This window comes from Leiobunum rupestre, chromosome 10, assembly GCF_980474605.1.
Source record: "Leiobunum rupestre chromosome 10, qqLeiRupe1.1.hap1, whole genome shotgun sequence".
In the NCBI taxonomy this organism is placed as follows: Eukaryota; Metazoa; Arthropoda; class Arachnida; order Opiliones; family Sclerosomatidae; genus Leiobunum; species Leiobunum rupestre.
This window is the reverse complement of record NC_143393.1, coordinates 33,665,563-33,685,176: the sequence shown is the minus strand read 5'-3', so window position 1 is coordinate 33,685,176 and position 19,614 is coordinate 33,665,563. Positions and strand designations below refer to the sequence as shown.

Genomic DNA, 19,614 nt, shown 5'->3' with positions numbered 1-19,614 from the left:
ACGCTGTTTTGGAAATCTTGATATCAATTGGAAAATCCCGAAATCTGGGCGAAAATCTGTCTCAAAATCAGCAGTAAATCCGTTCAGAACTTTCGAAATTCTACAAGTTTCTTCTTCTTTTCGAAGGAGTGCCTTAACCCGTCTATTATATATTATATTACGTGTTGATCTAAAATAACCAAAAAAAAATAATTGTAAAATGAAATTTGCAATGTTAAAAATGTAGTTTGAATTAAAGATAGTGTTGTTAGTCGGAAAATTTTCCGGAAAATGACCGAGACCTTTTTCCGGAAAATTTTCCGTATTTTTCCGAAAAAAATAAAAAAGATTTAATTCCATGATAAGTCTAATATATTGTTTGCAAATTTAAATAAAGCGACATTTTCGCCTCATTTTTTCGAATCTAAAAGTAAAACTATACCTCTAGACTAGATTAAACGGTGTTGGTCCATTTGATCGAAAAATATGTGATCGACAGTCGATCATTATTCGTTGCAATTGATCGAAATTCCATTTGATCATTTGTTTCATAAGATCGAACCTTCAAATGATCGAATACTATTTGATCGAATTCAAAAGTATTTATAGTTCCAGTTGGTATGTTTTTATTTTACCGAATGTCAATATGAAGTGCAGAAGGAATAATGATGGAATAATTCATTGCTTAAGTGCAGAAGGAATAATGATGGAATAATTCATTGCTTTAACTGTATTAAGCCACAAAGATGAAGAGATTTTTACTTTATACACTATATGATGGAATTTTTTATGACATCGACGATAACGGCCCGTTGTTTTTGATATATATAAATAGGGTCAGGTTAATTTAGGTTAGGTTAGGTTAGGTTGATGTACGCGCGCCGTAGGCACGTATGCACCATTGTATACGAGGGGTCTGACCACGTTCACGGCCCTTCTATTGCTAAAAATTAGTTACAGAGTTCCGTTTTTTTAAATAGGTCTTTCTATTAATTATGTCCGAGATAATATTTTGTTTTCTACGTCACTGCGCTCAGGTTTTTTTTCTGTATTAGAGTCTACTGTATCTCATTCTGACTAGATGTTGCCTTTTCGATTTACTCCCAAAAACTAGTAGTTTTACCCTACAGTAGCTTTAGATCAAATTTCGTTCGATCAAATGCCATTCGATCAAATGCAATTCGATCAAATGGAAATTCGATCAAATGGGACCCGTTCGATCATTTGGGAATCAATCAAATAGACTCAAACCGATTAAACAGATCAATAATGTAAAACTATTAATGTTTTATAAGACATTTTATATCGATAAAAAGTTAAAAACATTAAAAAACCTTAAAATGTAATTTATGTTTCAATTTTTTATTATGCCGATTTGCGGAAATTTTTCCGCATTTTATTTCTCCGGAAAATTAACAACACTAATTAAAGGTATTTGAAGTCTTATAAGTTAAGCAGTTTTTGGAATAGGCAAACGTCCAACTCTATAGCTTTTAGAATATAACAAATAACTTAAATAGGCAAAAACATCTGGTGAAACCATTCTTAGGAAAGCGTGCCAATAAAAATTATAATAATGTAGAAAATATGGACGTGTGTTTAAAGATGTCTGTAAGCGGAAAGACCCGCCTTTCAATTTCCGCAACCTTGAACATGGCCCACTTACAACCAAACAATTACGGTTTTTTTTAAAGAACAATTTTTTCTCTCCGGAGTGAAAGTGCGCGAGTCATCGGGCCATCTGTTCGGTTCCGATTAATTGAAAGTTAAGCGTTTTCACTTTAAAACCACTCTTATCTTCCGACTGCGGTAATTAGACAATCCGTTATTCCATTCATACGATGGTTTTTTATAAGTGTATTTCTCAAAAATGGACTCATTAAAAAAATATAAATGAGCAAACTTTCCGCTTGGTTGACCCTACTTGTGATGTTTTCTCGAGAAGGAATCAGTGTTGGGCATTTTCGTCAAAGAGCCGCTCCCGCTCACGTCTTTTTGAGCGGTAAAATTTTCGCTCCTCACTTTCCGCTCTTTTTTGAGCGGTAAAATTTTTGCTCCTCTCTTTCCGCTCTTTTTTTGAGCGGTAATATTTTTGCTCCTCTCTTTCCGCTCTTTTTATGAGCTGTAAAATTTTTGCTCCTCTCTTTCCGCTCTTTTTTTGAGCGGTAATATTTTTGCTCCTCTCTTTCCGCTCTTTTTTTGAGCGGTAAAATTGGCGCTCCTCTGTTTCCGCTCATTTTATGAGCGGTAAAATTGGCGCTCCTCTCATTTTTGTTTTGCGCTCTTTTAAAAAGATATTTTACCGTTCATTTTCGCTCATAATAACAAATCCGCTCACCATGAGATGAGCGGTGCCCAACACTGGAAGGAACTCATTTGTTGATATGGGAATATAAGCTGGGCTTGTCCCAAATATTACCTTGTTCGACTGAGTGGTAGCTCCTACTGCACGAATTCTGCAGACGCATTTTGCCTTCTTAAACTCCACTTTCATTTCATTAGTATTATTGTCGCGTCGAGATAATACGCTGTTATATCTTTTTTAATTTAAATAACTTTTTCAATTAAATGTGACATTCCATTGTTGTTGTCAAAACTCTTAACGGAATCCAATTTTTTTTACGACGACGATAAGCCGCGATAATTATAAGGAAACCGTTAATTAAGTTATCAACATAAATTAGTTCTGAACCTTTTAATTAGACTTGAAAATTGCAAAATTCTTCCAAGATTTTCTTTGGAAAATTACGATTATCTTAACTTATTATATAAAATCTCTTAAGAAATTATGCGAAACGTAATTTTAAATAAAAATATTTTAAAAAAATGCAAAAAATTAGGATAAATAAAAAAATAAATAAAAATATTTTTAAAAAATGTCAAGCAATTAGGGGAGTCAATAAATACAAATATTTAAAAAATGTCAAGAAATTAGGGGAGATAAAAAAATAAATAAAATATTTAAAAAAAATGACAAAATTTAGGGAAAATAAAAAATAAATAAAAATATTTTAAAAAATCTCCAGAAATTATGGGAAATTAAATAATTTAATTTAAAAATCTTCAGAAATTATGGGAAATTTAATTTTAAATTAAATTTTTTTAAGAAATGTCAAGAAATTAAGGGAAATAAAAAAATAAAAATATTTAAAAACAAATGTCATGAAAAGGGAATTAAAATAAGAAATATTCAGAAATTATGGGAAATAAAATAAGAAATATTCAGAAATTATGGGAAATAAAATAAGAAATATTCAGAAATTATGGGAAATAAAATAAGAAATATTCAGAAATTATGGGAAATAAAATAAGAAATATTCAGAAATTATGGGAAATAAAATAAGAAATATTCAGAAATTATGGGAAATAAAATAAGAAATATTCAGAAATTATGGGAAATAAAATAAGAAATATTCAGAAATTATGGGAAATAAAATAAGAAATATTCAGAAATTATGGGAAATAAAATAAGAAATATTCAGAAATTATGGGAAATAAAATAATTTAAATTAAAAATTTTTAAAATATATGGGAAATATAATTTAAAGTAAAAATCTTCAGATATTACGGGAAATTAATCTTTTTAAATTAAAAATTTTCAGAAATTATAGGAAATACAATTTTTAAATAAAAAATGTTTCGAAGTTATTTGCAATGAAATTTTAAAATAACTATATTTCAAGCTTTTGATACGAAAGTTTGCCGAAATAACAATTATAGTATATTATTCTTGAAATATTTACTTCAAAGATATTTTTCGTGTCCAAGAGCAAAATTGGAAGACACGGGAATTCGTTGACGTGATCCAGAACAAATTCTGTGGAAGCCGGTAGGGGTCAGGTTCAACGGAAAATCGAAGGGAACCTTGAAATGTTTCAGTCAATCTTAACCCCTTCTTGTAAACGGCGAACTATAGATCAACTCACGACTAGACTCGTTATAATTTTCAGACAATTAAGCTTAAAATGGTCTATAGTCCAAAATTGAAGACAGGCGAATTCGTCATTTTGAAATAATATTCTTAATTAAGTAAACTTCGCTTTTTACAAAAATGAATTTCAGCGTTTCGGAAAATGCTAAAAATTCGTATTTTTGATTTACGAGGGAACTAGATTGACTGATTGAGTTTATTTTTGTGTTTTTTACAAAATAATTTTTCTAAGTTGAGAGTTTATTTTTGTGTTTTTTACACAATAATATTTCTAAGTTGAAAGTTTATTTTTGTGTTTTTTACAAAATAATTTTTCTAAGTTGAGAGTTTATTTTTGTGTTTTTTACAAAATAATTTTTCTAAGTTGAGAGTTTATTTTTGTGTTTTTTACAAAATAATTTTTCTAAGTTGAGAGTTTATTTTTGTGTTTTTTGACAAAATAATTTTTCTAAGTTGATTAGTTAAAAGAAAACATGACAACGGTTTAAAAAAGTGCACAAGAAAAAAAATTAATTAAATCGTTGTCTTGTTTTGTTTTAATTAGTGTATTAGCACAAGTTAGCTAACAAAGTTTAATTGAGAGTTTATTTTTATTTACATTTTGGTAAGTTAAGAGTTTATGTTTGTGGTTTTTTTAATTTCAATTATTGGTAATTTAAAAGTTTATTTTTGGGTTTTTTATCATTTATTTATTGAAAAGTTTCGGGTTTGATTTTGGGGTTTTTTTTAACAACTTAACTATTGGTAAGTTAACAGTTTATTTTGTGTTTTTTTTAACAACTAAACTATTGGTAAGTAAAGAGTTTATTTTGTGTTTTTTTACCATTGAATTACTGGTAAGTAAAGAATTCGTTTTAGTGATTTTTTAACCATTTAACTATTGATAAGTTAAGAGTAAAAATATGAACTGTTTCAAATTGGAACTCCACCCCGATCGATCGAATCCGGGTTCTCCATAACTCTTCCATTTTATCGCAACTGCGATAAAACATCGATGTTCCAAGACCACCCATTCTTAATCCGACTGATACCTACGCGAGAAATAATGCCACGGATCCGCCACTCTTGAATGAGTAATTAGGAAAAACCCGACCAATTTCGTCGTATTTTACTCCCAATATAGTTCGAATCGTATATTTTACAATTTTACCCGAACACCATCATTTTTGGGACAACTTTCGAACGATTAATGAGCTGCGCGGGAATCATGGTCAATTTCCCCGCGGCCCAATCGCGTCAGAAGTCGTGTTAAATGATAGTTTTAATAATAATGAGGATTTATTGTTGAAGTTAATATTTAGATATATTTATGCCTCTGTATATATTAATATTTAATGTAATTTTTTTTAGATTTTTAAAAGATAAATCAAATATCAATGGTTACATAAAAAATTACAAAAATACGTGTCATGTCATTGGTTACATAAAAAAAGTTACAAAAAAGAGTAGTTATACAGACAATTTTTGAGATAAATTTATATAGTTTTCTTTAATACGCATGATTTAGCAAATTTTAGTTTTAACCAATTAAATTGGGAGAAAATTTCAGTGAAATGTTAAGGAAACAATAAGAAACCAAGCTGATTAGGGGGGAGGAACTTACTGTTGGGTGTTTTATATTCGTTTTTGAAATTATCTTGTTTTATTTCACGTATTTCGCTGGTAAATTCGGCTAATATTACATTTATTCTAGATTAGTTTAGATTAGGGCTCAAACGAGAAGTGCATTGTTAAAAAAATTAATAATAAAATTAAAAGTTGGATTTTTAAAATATATTTTCTTGTGAAATTTAAATTGCCACGTAATTTCATAAGTCTATAATATACGTTTGTCACTTTGGGGAATATTTTACTGAGAGCTAGTAATGGAGTGAAACAAGAAGAAAATCTCCCCCTAGCGAAGCGTTGTCAAAGGTTACTTGTGACGCGTTAGCAAGCGGACGCAAAACTGCGACGAAGCCCGTAATGCAGTCTGTCTTGTGAATAGATCTCAGTAAATCTTTTGCATACGAAGAATAGTAAGTTTCACACTTATGTAAAAATATTATGCATTTATGGTAATTGTTAATGTAATTGTTTAGTCATTAAAAGACAGAAAACACTTGGTGTTAAAATAATAGTATACTTTATTATTAAATTATATTTTAAGATAAAGATAAATTATTAAAAAATTAAAATAATTAATTTGAAGTCAGCGATCGTCGCGCAAGATTACATCGCGTGAAAAAAATCGATACTCTTCCGCCATGGTTATAAAGTTCCACGGCGGAACTCTGTCGTTGGTGGATGTGACTAAGCTTTCGTACTTCCGCCCGAAGGCGGATTATTTTAGACTTTTGCCAAAGGGATAATATCCTAGTTACGGCTACAATACGTTACGTATTAATTTTATCTTTCCGCTTTTGAACGTAATTACGAACAACATTATAATGTTGACCAACAATTTAAAATACGCGGAAAATTCTCGCCTTTAAAACGGATATACGTTATAATCACGCGTAGCAGACGCCTCGGGTTCGTCACGTACAATCCATCACACGTGAATGGTTAAACTATAATTTCTAAAATAAGAATGCTATAGGTACGTAATACGTGTAATGAGAGGGGGATAACCTGGGGTAATTGAGGGGGGGGATAATAGTAAGAGATAAATTTCGTCATTCGATTATTGAGGTTGTGAGGTTGGGATCCAAAGAGAACATTTTCTCGAAAGAGAAGATTTTTTTCGTAAACTTTCCTCTTCGATTCTCCGTCTCTGGATCTGACGGAGAAAGTCTCTGACGCCAAATCCTTTTTTGCGTCGAAGAGAAGAGGTGGAAATTGCCGATTTTCGCCAGTTGATCCGCTGGGTCGCCCACTCGTCTTATAAATAGTGGCGCACACATTCGAGTCGCTTTAATTCACTTTCGAGCTTTGGTCGAATTCGGTTCTGGCGGAGCGCTTCTTATTTCTCACCCTTTTTTCATCCTCGATTGTTTAGAAAATAAATTCCTTTTTGCCAACGCTATTTCGTCTCTCTCTCCGCGTCTTGCCTAATAGGTTCTTAACTAGATTCACTTTCACTTCGACTCTCATTTCACGAAAACGAAACGACTGTGGCGCGTCACGTTTGAAGGTTGCTCTACAGTTTGGTCGCGTGCACCGTTTTTTGACATTGTCGTCTGCGGGATTTGAGCGTTCGGGGAAACATGCGAGCTGCCCAGGTAAGCATTTTCATTCACGATTTATAAGCATTGAATGTGCCAAAGAAATGTTCCAAATGTTATTTTTGATGAAATCGTTATTGGAAATTATAAATTTAATTCAGCGTACAATGAGAAATTTAAAAATTTTAAATTTAACATTACGTTTTTCAATATTTTGAAATTTTAGTATAATTTTCATGGACGAAATTGAAAGAGTTAGTTTTAGTTTGACCCGTGAGCATTTTGATGGATAAGCTTAAAAATAAGATAAGATAATATTTAGCCAAACGTTCCAAATCAAAGGAACGTTAAAAAAACTGTTATAAATTCATTTTAAATACGCGTACGATAGCAGTCTTTGTCTGGAATAACCTTTTATGGGCTTATCTCCATTATAAGATACCCTCTAGCATTTTTGACAATTATTACAAGGCGTTGCGTACATTCTTCCTCATCCAGTCGACAATCCTTACTTATCCTGTAATTACCGTGGTCGTCGTTACAATAATTTAATTCCGAATTTATAACTCTATATAGACGTCATTTTCAAGGGCGTCTCTAAGAAATTTATTAAATTTTGTTTGTAGGTACGTTTAGTGTAAGTATTTAGCGTTTGGGTTTATAAGCCTCGTAGGTTTACTGACTATTACGAAATGCGCGATTTTAAGTTTAGTGATATACAATTGTCTTGGGGCGTGGTATATATATATATATATATATATTTCTTTATTTAGTGCAGTCTATTATTGCAGAGAGCTGTGGTCGTCTCGAGGGGTGTGTCAGCACCACGCGAGTCTAGACGGTGCAACTTTACGATTTGTTTATAGTCTAATTTAATGTGGTTTGTTTTAGAATGGGTCCTACGCGCTATACTGGTGCGCGAAATATTTCACTCTAAATAAGCGTTGCAACTCGAGAAGGCACGTACATGTAGTTTCACCTCCAGTCAGTGTTGACTCTTTTCAAACAAGCGCTTTTACATCATTTATTTAAATGGATTAGTGTATTTATGAAAATAACGATTAAATTTTATTTAGATTAGTTTAAATTTTTATTATTACGTTTATCAACATACGAGCAAAAAATTAATTTGACCGGAAATAGAGCTTGTATAAAAATCAATAAATTTAAGAAAATTATTTAAATAAAATAAATATATTTTTTTAATTTAAAAAGAAATTGAATCCGTGTATTTTAATTTTATTAGATCATATCTGGAGTAGCCCGCGTATTGAACAATTTACAAACATTCAAGCTTTATTATGACCAAAAGATTTCGTAAAATTTCCATTCCTCAATATCAAAGATTCGAAGTAATAATAATTAATATCACCATAAAATGTTTGTCAACCTCTTGCCTTCTTTATTCAAATATTCCCGTTGGGTGAATTTTGATATGGGTTTCTCCAATGTGACCTCTTCGTAATGTCAACTTCAGTATTTTACGATTTGAGTTACAATATACACGAGTTATACGAACTTCGGGGGTATTTTTATTGGAATAATTAACCGCTTCTTTCCATGAAATTAGCCTACAATCCGCTCCGTTTTATGCTAATTTTCACCCTTTTATCGGGAATTATCATACGAGGTCGTAGAATTAAGAATTATGACCGTTGATTTTTAACCCAAGCCGTAAATATCAGAAAGTGGGACGGTACATTTAACAAACAAGACAATTCCATTAATTAGCAATGCATAAGCCATTGCCCTTGAAGGAATAGTTAAATGGTATATTGCTTAAAATATACCACGTGTACTACTCGGTGTTGCGGCACGTGCCCCCTGACACTTATGGTACAATTGGTTTTTTCTTTGCCACCCCGAACCAAAATCCTGGCTACACTACTGGTTACTAATCAGCATATTCAACCCTATATTGGGATTCTATCGAGGTTAGTAATTTCAATTTTATTGACAAGGTGACATCTCGTAAGTTGGGGACGCATTGAAACTAGATCAAATTAATTATTCGCTCCCATTTTATTCTAAAACATATACCGTTAATATAAATTTTTACAATTTACCTAGATATACCTTTCGCTTCCAAAAATATTTAAATAAACTAGTAAAACAAAAGAAACCTTCTATTCTTTTATTTATAATTGTTTGGAAGGAGACTCCGGAACTGCGAGCTCCAAAAAGCATTAGGAGTCATTAGGGAAAAAATCCCGCGCCATTTTGGACAAATATTTCAATGAAATTGTTTACTCCGGAAGTGTCAGTTCTTGGCAAAACATTCTTTCTGGTCGCGTTGCGATTGAAACGAACCCGAGGTGTCTATACACCCTCTTTTCTTCATTATTCATCCTTATTTTGGTTTTCTTTTGGCACCTTGCCGATTCTAAAATGTGATTAAGAAAGAAACAGAGATACCCACCCTGACCGTGAGCCAAAACTGTAACGATTTGTCTTCTTTTGACGAAATGCTCATTTGTTGTTAGTTTTCGACGTTGTATAGGTTGCTCATTTTTTGACGTTTCTCCGTTGTTAGCTTTCGACGTTGTAGGTATAGGCAGTTCTGTACCGTATCCATTTCATACAAGGCTTTCTCTAGCTACGCCGAGATGCAAAGTGGGCTTTTAAATTTATGTATTGCTTTCACGTTTTGTCATTTTTTAAAGTCGGGAACCTAAGTCTTGACCGACTTATTATCGATACCTTGGCATTTAGTTAATCTACTTTTCTATATGCATTCGATATTTTTAAACTTTTAATCTTTCAAGTGATATCGCGATTTTACCGATAATTCTTTCGATAAACCGATTTTCTCGATATTTTTTTCCGAAATCGCGATTTTTCCGATATCTCGATTTTCCCGATATTTTTTTCCGAAATCGCGATTTTTCCGATATCTCGGTTTTCCCGATATTTTTTTTCCGAAATCGCGATTTTCCCGATATCTCGATTTTCTCGATATTTTTTTTTCCGAAATCGTGATTTTTTGGATATCTCGATTTTCCCGATATTTTTTTCCAAAATCGCAATTTTTCGGATATCTCGATTTTCCCGAAATGTTTTTTCGAAATCGCAATTCAATATCGCAAACTTCCCGATGTTTCTTCCGATATCTCAATTTTCCGGATATTTCTTCCGAAAACGCGATTTTCCCGATAATTATTTCGATTTCTATATTTTTCCGATACTTCATCCGGTATCGCGATTTTACTGACCTTTAAGTTTATCAACCTATAAATGATGTTATATATCGGTTACTTGTCGGAGAATTATCAATTTAATTTCTAAGGCTGAGGCTGACTCTTAATTGGTTTTATTTTTAATCGTAAAATCGAGTGATTCTAAACTATAATATCGATAAGGCTATCGCCAAATCCTTAAAAACGTCTGCTGAACCCCGTTGATTCCTTCTGAAGAAACCTCCGTCCTTGATTAGAATTGGTAATATCTTTGGTTGAGTGCGATGGGATAAAAACGTGTTCGTGGTTCGATGCCAGGAAAACATTTCCAAGTCTCCCACTCGCCATTTAGCATTTTGTAAAGATTTCCAGATCGTTTTCTAAGCAGAAAGCGACCATCGCCTACGTTCCCGCGGATTAATCTTACTGCTAATGTCCTTGCCATTTTCATAATATTCCCACTATTACTTAAATATTAAGAGGTATGAAAAAAAATGAGAGAGAATTTTCAACCTCTTCATAATGTGATGGTGGGAGGCTTGTATTCTGGCGTCGATCAGTCTTATTCCACACCCGAATGGCCTTCCATCGCCTGGACCAACGCTGGCCCATTTCATTCAACCTTTTATTGAATGTTTTGGGAATACACGTTGAAAATATTATTTTAAATTTATATTTGTGATTGCTGTTTGGTTATTGAATCATTATATCCCACGTTATTTCTTTGGTGAACTGAAAATAATCGGATTTAAAATTATTTATTCGCGTCATGGACTGCATGACGGAACACGGACAAAGAAATTAAGAGGATTCACCATTATGAGTCAAACGATAAATCGATAATTCACGACTTATTATAATTAAATTTGGACAAACTTGGTATCGCTGAAGTGGATCTCTTGGGACCTTGCGTTGTCATAGTTGCCAGGAATTCTTAAAACACTTCTTTACTTGACTAGACGCGGCTAAAGTACTGTACCTTAGCCACGTCTAGTCAAGTCAAGAAGCAAGCCTTCTGATTTAGGCCACGCCTACCGTGTCAAAAAACTGAGAATAGTCAAATAGATGTTTTTTCTATATTGAGCTAGCCTCACCGACGTTTGAAATTGACCAGTTTCATGAGCTAGTTTCCAGAATAGGATTAGTCGAATTGGCGACCACATGCTAAATACTGGCCGAATTTTTCAAACGCCGGTGTAGCCCTTTAACTATGTTTTCCGCGACTCCGAAGTCATAATTTAGAAGTATCTCCTGGTTTCAATCACCGAACTGCCATCTATCGTCTTTAAAAGTAATTATTAGGACGGTAACTTTCGCAACAAACGGATAGCCTATCAGGGTGGGACATAAGGCACTAGTCACGCCATTTGACTACTAAAATAAATATTCTGACTACTAAAATTAATCGAAATCTGGGGGCTCACTAGTCGATTTGACTAGTGAAAAATTTTCCTAAATATTCATAAATGATGGCGGATATGGTGTATCATAAATTCATCATTCATCAATCCCATTTTATTTATAGGCGGCCCACTAGCCAGGCTGACTACTAACAAAAATATCCTTATGTCCAACCCTGATTGCTATGCCAACATCATAGGTCCACGAGGTCAAACGTCAAATTATTTTCTTTGTCTGCTTTTTCTTCAATGAAGGAAATTTTTAAGAGCAGCCATTGATTAGATGGCGTCACTAACAAGTACTAAGGGGTTAAGCTATTTCTACCAATAGTAAAGAGGGTGAAATGTTATTTCCCTTTTCCCTTCTTTTTTATTGGGCAATGAAAAAGCATGACCTTTCATCCGCTTTCCCATTGGTGGATATAACTTAATCCCCCTAGTACTTACAATTTGTTAGTGGCGCCATCTAACCAGTGGCTGCTCTTAAAAACAGCACAGATTACTTTTTAAAGTGGCGAAAATCAATTAATGTTAAGTTCCTACCTTTGTTTTGCCTAGTTTTTTAATTGGCTGTCATTAGATTTCGTCTGTTGTCAGTTTTTTCTATTTTCGTTTGTTATTTTGTAGCTGGTACTTTTTTTGTTTTTTTAATTTTTCCTCTTCTTTGTTCTGGTGCTAAGACCTTTTATGTAATTTTGGAGTGTGTGGTGCGAAGCCCCCTCTGTCATAGGCACCAAATAAATATCTTTCCTATTTTGAAAAAAAAAAAGCACAGATTACTTCAAATTAGGCCTAGTAATTTAAATCAAAAATGAGAACGAAATATTCGCTCGAACGCGGAAGAACCAATTAAATTCGACATGCAAACCCTTCCCTCTGCCCCAATCCAATTTGGAAACGCGAGGGTGGATTTTTAAAGCCTTTCAAATTGAAATCGATTCCGTAACAAAATAAAATCCTTATCAGCAGCGCGAACCACGAGACCAGTAACCGACGTGTAGGTAGGTCTATATCGAATTCTTGGCCAATCTTTTCCCTGATAAGTTGTTCCTATTCAACCCAACATAGTCTAATTGATCTCCAGTTCTAGAAACCGGGCTAGAACCATTATTGAAAAACGAAATCGAGAAAAAGCGGGTTATTGTTTTCACCAAAACCTAATTCAAACAGACTTTCGCGTTGTCCATATCTGAAATTATCTCTCAATTTCGTTTCGCCATATTAAATTATATTTAGGTTATATAATAAAGATATGTTGGGCACCCCATCACAAAAAAATGAATTGTCAAAACGATTCTAAGTCTCTTCACCTTTCGTTCTATAATAATAAGTGTCCCTAGGAAGTGAAAATTGATATCTTTCGACACCTAGGCGAATCGACAAAGCCACTAAATTTGATTTCTTTAGATTGAAAGAAACCAAAAAAAAGGGTGGATGAAATATACCCCATATTTTTACTCACCCTTTCATCGAGTTTTGAGTTTCACCAAATCATATCTTTTGGATTGGGTGAAAAATATAAGCAGGAAGTTCGCCGTAACAATTGATACGTTCAAATTCTTTCGATTTATTGAACGGAAGGAAGCCCAAGGCGGTTTCGAGGGATACTTAATATTATCTTGCTATTATGATATCAGGAAGTGAATAACTTTTATTATTAATACACTCACACACCCTATATATTTAAATAAACTTTGCCGACGATAATATTTCTATATTTTGATTTTATATCGATGGCTATGTCGGCTGTGATTACGTGAACATATTTAATGAAAAAGTACAAAATGTAAGGGATTCAATAGGGTTCTAAGAAATACATTTCGCCCCTAGCGGCGTGACTGAAATAGAGGCTCTTTAAGCAGATGGCACATTTTTATTTCATTGGTAGTCTGAAAAAAAGTATTTGTTGCATTGGTGTTGTTGACAAAAGGGATTTATTCCATTGGTAGTTCTGACCACAAAATCAGATTGTTTTAACAACGCGTGTATTTAAAAACGTCATAGATCTCGCCCCAATCGACTAGAGCAAAACCGCAAATGGAACATTCCATGAACATATTCCCGCGCTTTGTGGTTTTTCGTCTGCTAGTAATTTGAATTTTCGCGTCTTGTCTGCCCTTTTGCCAAAAAATCCAAAAGGAACACGCAAAAATTTACTCCGATCTTGATCTCGATCCGTGCATCTGTCGAAACCGGCAGATCGGTTTTGGGCGATCTCTGAGCACGTAAGAGCGGGAAATGGAACACCCGAAACTTGATCGGAGCAGATCCGAGCACGCTAATGGAACATAAAATGTTGATCAGAGCGATCTAGAGCAGTCAAATGGAAAACGCTATAAGAAACCCCTCTAATTTGATCACGCCACTAGCGGACAAAGTTTCTTATAAAAATAAATATTTTTCATCATTCAAAAATCTATTTGTTTGCGTCAAACCGTAAGAATGAATAACGCGAAGTACCACAAATTATGTAATAAAATCTGACACGACGTTATTTTACCCAAAGAAGCAATATCCCACCAACTAGCTGATAAAAAGTCCCGCTACCCACGAGCTAAGAGTATGAGCTGGAAATCTACGTCACTTTAACAACAACCGCTGTCAATGTCGCGGCGTGTCGCCCCCGAGCGGCCAATAATTCGCCGGTTGTTCTTAACGAAAACGAAATGCCGCTAACCTCGCGTTCGTTTTAGACGCGTTTCTCTGGATGACGACGAGGGCGTCGATAATTTTATCTTTTAGAAAAGGAAGTTCACTTTCTATCCTTTAAGCGCGACGCCCTCTATCGGATGGAGGAAGAAACACGATTGATCGTGGGTGGCCATTAAAACGGACCAAGGGTTAGTTTTTAGAGTAGGCCTATATAGACGCCGGGTGGACGAACTTTTAAAAACTACTGTTATTGAGTCATCTAATGGCTCGCATCTAGTGACATCCAGGGCTGGACACGATAGTTGACTACTAAAATAAATGCTCTGACTACCAAAATTAATCGAAATCTGGGGGCTCACTACTCAAGTTGACTAGTGAAAAATTTACCTAAATATTCATAAATAATGGCGAATATGGCGTATCATAAATTAATTTTATTTAAAAAAATGTGATCAGTCAAGTCATGGAACTCTAGTGATAAACTCCTATTTTAATTCTGACGGGTAAAGCAAAATGTTTGGCTGTCCATTTTGTTTGTATACCCCCATTTTTACACCCACTAGTCAGTAACTACTAAAATAAACTAGGATAGGGGGCTCACTAGTCAGGCGGACTACTAAAAACATTTTGCTTATGTCCAACCCTGGTGACATCTACCGGTGATTTTCGCAACGTATTATAATTATCCCGTGTTAGTTGTTGATGTCGTGGGCCACGATTTAACATCCACTTTCTACGTTGAATCATTTGTACTAGAGAGATATGATTCACGGGGTTTTGAACGAATAATGTAGGTCAGATTGGGACGCGTTATTTTATATTTAACTAGAAACAATAGAGGCAACGTGGAGGTGGTCAAATAATAAGCTCGTAGGTTGTGAACGATGAAGAAATTTGTGGAAACTCGATTTTATATTATTTTCCCTCGCGTCGTCGCTATTTTGTCGGAATTGGGTCTTTTTCGTGCTTTATGGCAGTTCGTGAGAGGCGGCAGACGAAATGGGCCTTGTACACAATGAAGTCGTAAACGAGGGCCTCCTGTTAAAAATGGGCGAAGCGCTGAAAAATGTTTTCACTTCTTCATTCATCTTTATTAGTTGGATTCTTTCCCCTTATTGCGGGTTCACCCTCTCTCTCTCTCTCTCTCTCTCTCTCTCTCTCTCTCTCTCTCTCTCTCTCTCTCTCTCTCTCTCTCTCTCTCTCTCTCTCTCTCTCTCTCTCTCTCTCTCTCTCTCTCTCTCTCTCTCTCTCTCTCTCTCTCTCTCTCACTTTCACGCGAAGGCTCAAGACGCCCTCTTTGTAAAAACGTGGTAAACTAATCTTCATTAAACATCGTATCTCCCCAGAAACAATGAAACCGAAAAGAAATCAAGGGAAATTTTGTCTATTGTATTGTAAATGTCTGGGACTGTTTGATATTCCCAAGTCGTTCCTCTGAAATACGCTTTTTGAATATCCCCGCTAGTTGGATCGCTGGCGCCATCTAGTCAAACCGGTTGGAACGAATTAGTTAATTATCCCGAACCTAGATGGCGAGAGGGTTACCTTGGCCGAGTTTTCCGAGTATTTTTTGGGTAGCCAGTTTTCAGCTCTATCGAGACAACTTGGTCTTTGGAATTTACTGTTAAATTGAAATATTATCCTGATAACTTTTCAAGAAATTTCTTAAAACGTTTCGACGCACATTCAATGTAGTAAATTTCAAGCGGGTTCTTTCCGTAAGAACTCGGTAGGCTTATTTTTTAATCTAGTTTAAAACTAATAAGTGACCAATTTCCACAGCTGATTCTCGCTAGTCTGCTGTGTGCAGCTGTAGTCGAGTCAACGCCCCCGGCTCGAGGTCCAGTCCAGTACCAGAAACAAACTGAATATGGAACGTATAAATTTGGATACGACACTGGAGATCAGTTTCGTCAGGAACACAGAGGCTTCGATGGCGTTGTCCACGGCCGCTACGGTTACCGGGACGCAAACGGTAAACTGAGGTACGTGGAGTACAGCGCCGGACCATTCGGGTACAGGGTGAAAGGGGACACTGGTGCCGACGGCGTTCCAGTTAGCCCCACCAAAATTGGTGCCACCAAAACAAACCCGAGTAAACCTTACAAGGCGCCCACGGATCAGGAACTGACTGACGTCGAAGCCGGCCTAGCCGAGATAAAGAGGCAACAGCTCTTCGGCGTTCCCGTTCAACCTTACATCAAGGGATACGTGGGATCACCACCACCACAACAAGTTAAGGAAGTCCTCGTTCAACCTCCTCCGCCACCACCGCCCAAAATAGAGCAGCAAGTCATCGTTGCTCCCCCTCCCAGAATAGAACAGCAAGTGATCTTGGCTCCACCACCGGCCAAAATCGAACAGGTCATCATACCACCCCCGAAGCAAGTCATCGCCACTCCGCAACTATTTGTCGAGCCCGTCAAAACGACGTACGTTAAAGGTTACGTACCGCCAATAGCTCCGGTCCCCCCCCAAACCCAAATCAGAGTTATTCCTCCAACCAAGCAACAAATATTCCAACAACCAGTGACTCCGTACATCAAGGGCTACGTTGCCACTCCGGCTCCGTCAATTAAGGTTGTACCCGTCCAACAGCAAGTGATTGTCCAGAAACCAGTGGTGGTACCTATTAAGACGTACGTCAAGACCAGACCACCCACGGAAGTAGTTAAGGTGGTGAAACATCCTTATATCTTTCAACAACCAGTAACGGATTACGTCAAGGGGTACGTTCATCCAACACCAGCCCCAGTTGTCAAAGTCATTCCACCAAGCAGGCCTCAAATATTCGTGAAACCCGTGACGCCATACACCAAAGGATACGTGGCCACCCCTCCCCCTCAGGTGGTGGTAGTTTCTAGACCAAAGGTCTTTGAAAGGCCGGTCGAAGTTGTCTACCAGAAGGGACAAGTGAAAACGCCTCAACGCGTCGTCGTTGTCCAACAACCACAAAGCGTTAAGGGATACGTGCCTCCTCGTAAACAAGTCACGGTCGTCACGAGCAGACCCAAGATCTTTGAGCAACCGGTACAGCCTTATGTCAAGGGCTACGTACAACCGCCGCCGCAATCCAGAAACCCCCTGCGTAGAGGTCAAGTTTGCAATAAATGTCGCTACCAAAATCCAAAAGGCACCTTCCCTCAGAGCGTCGCCAGGGAGTACGTCTTTTCTAGACCAGTCCAACCGTACGTCAAGGGATACTCCGGAACCCCTAGCCCCAGTCGAAAAACGGTGCAGCGTCCATCATCCACGAAGGGCAAGACTTACAGGAGGGTGCAGACGTCGAGTAGTAACCATGCCAGAGGCGAAGAAGGTATCGTGTGGATTCCAGCACCCAGTAACCGTTATAGGGACAATTCCGAATACTACGACCCACCACCGCCAGCCTACGCCTACGCCCCCTATTAATATTCACGCGTACATTTTCACGTTTACTAAATAGTTAACCAAAAGCTACCACTCGGAGAATGCGAGAGTTCAGTTAGTTTGGCCATAGCGCTGCCATCCTGCGTTGGTTTTGGCTAAATTTTTAGTAATCGTGCTTTGCCAACAGTGCCTAAGTCTTCGGCCGTTGTTAATTGTTAGGCCTTGGACGAATATATACGTTTCAAAATCACGAAATTTCGTGAAAAATTTCGTAATTTTCAGCGGAGTGGAGTCACGGGGTGTCCAACGAAATTTCGAATTATACGTGTGACCTTTTTTTTTACGTTAATCCGAAAAAAATAATTATTTCCACTATTTGTCGATTTTAATGTAATTCATAGTCTTAATCATTTTGCGTCCACTCATTCTGATTTTTTTGTTTTTCTTCGATTAATTGACCGTTATTGACTGATCTCATTATCCCCTGACATTAAAAACTGATGTTTGTTAATTATTATTTGTTCTATTCTTAATTTCCTAATTTCCACTACTCTGTAACAAATATTTATTCTTGAACATTCTTGTGATTCAGGTAGACGTTTTATTTGATTTTACTAAATTGTTTTAAACCTTTATTTTCCCATTTTCTGTCGTCTGACTCGGTTAATCGTTGTGTAAATAAATTATTAAAATACCCAGAAATGATGTAAATAGGCGGTGGTGAGTCTAGTAACGCGTTAAATTTGGGGAAAAAAAAGATTTTTCTGGCATCATTTTACGTTTCCCTAACATTACTGATTAAAATCTATTTTCAAATCAAGCGTTATTGTTTTTAACAATCAATGTTATTTTTGACCGAAAGATTCTAGTAGCGAATGAAGGGTTAGTGAATCTTGGTGATGCCCATATTAGGAGAAAATGTATTCAGAGACACGGTCCATTCACCTTGAAAGTATAACAGCGCGTAAATAGATGGTCCGACTAGATATTAAAACCCCACCCATCAAATACAGCGCGAACAAAAATTGTAGCTTAGCTCGGCTCGACCGACCTTCGAGAGCGGACCGGCCTTGAGATCGTAAACTATATCAGAATAATAATTAAAAAAATATGACTTTTCGTATTGGAAGAGTTAATAGGAGGCCTTGGGAGTTTTTTTTATCCGGGAGCCTCCAGCTAGTCCGATTTAATTTAAAAAACGTTTAAAGCAGCTTTATTGGATTTTTTTTTAATTTAGAGTTAGGGTAGTACGTCTTCTAGGAATTGTAGGCTTAGCCTTAGAGAAAATGTATTTAAAAAGCCCACATCCCTTCACTTCAAATTGGTTAAGACATAAGTTAATGATACCTCTAAGTAGACAAATGGCTATGCTGCCTATGGCGGATATGCTTGTCCAAATCGACCTATGTCTCTCCGTACTGCCTATCAAAGTAGCCTTAAAGCCCCATTTTCATGCTCGCTGGCAGCGGGTAAAAATCGTCAAAATCCGCTTCAGCTATACACTTTATCACTTTCCGCGTCGATCTGTTTCAAACAGATATTTTAGCTTTATTTTCACGCTTGCGAGTGGCGGAAGCGAATTTTGACGATTTTTATCCACTACCAGCGAGCATGAAAATGGGGCTTAACATACACTTGGAACTGCCGAAGCTGACGTTTCTTTAATCCCGTTTGGTACAAGGCTAGCTTGAACTTCCCCAAAAGAGATCAATTTCGGTGTTCCCTTAGAAAATTCGTTCCCCCCGCAGAGGCAAAAGAACGTTTTTTTTGCTATTGGTTTATAAAATAAAATTCCTTGTGCACCTGAAATATCGTTGTATATAAATTTTTTAAATAGTATATTTTCGCAAGCTAAAGCTTAAAACCATTTTAATTATGGTTTATTTCTCTCAGCCCAATATAGTTTCATTCTCGACCGTACAGCGGCGCTGGGTCCGAGATATTTTTCAAAACTTTCATTT

The 19,614-nt window shown here is 36.0% G+C and overlaps 1 protein-coding gene across 1 annotated transcript; it reads left to right on the top strand.

Moving 5' to 3' along the window:
* Window positions 1–6,927: 6,927 nt before the first annotated feature.
* LOC149925467 (uncharacterized) lies at window positions 6,928–18,786 on the top strand. Its single transcript, XM_090160037.1, has 2 exons — window positions 6,928–7,113; window positions 16,067–18,786. The coding sequence occupies exons 1-2, from the start codon at window positions 7,099–7,101 to the stop codon at window positions 17,693–17,695; spliced, it is 1,644 nt and encodes a 547-aa protein (XP_090016163.1). The 5' UTR covers window positions 6,928–7,098; the 3' UTR covers window positions 17,696–18,786.
* The last annotated feature ends 828 nt before the right edge of the window (window positions 18,787–19,614 follow it).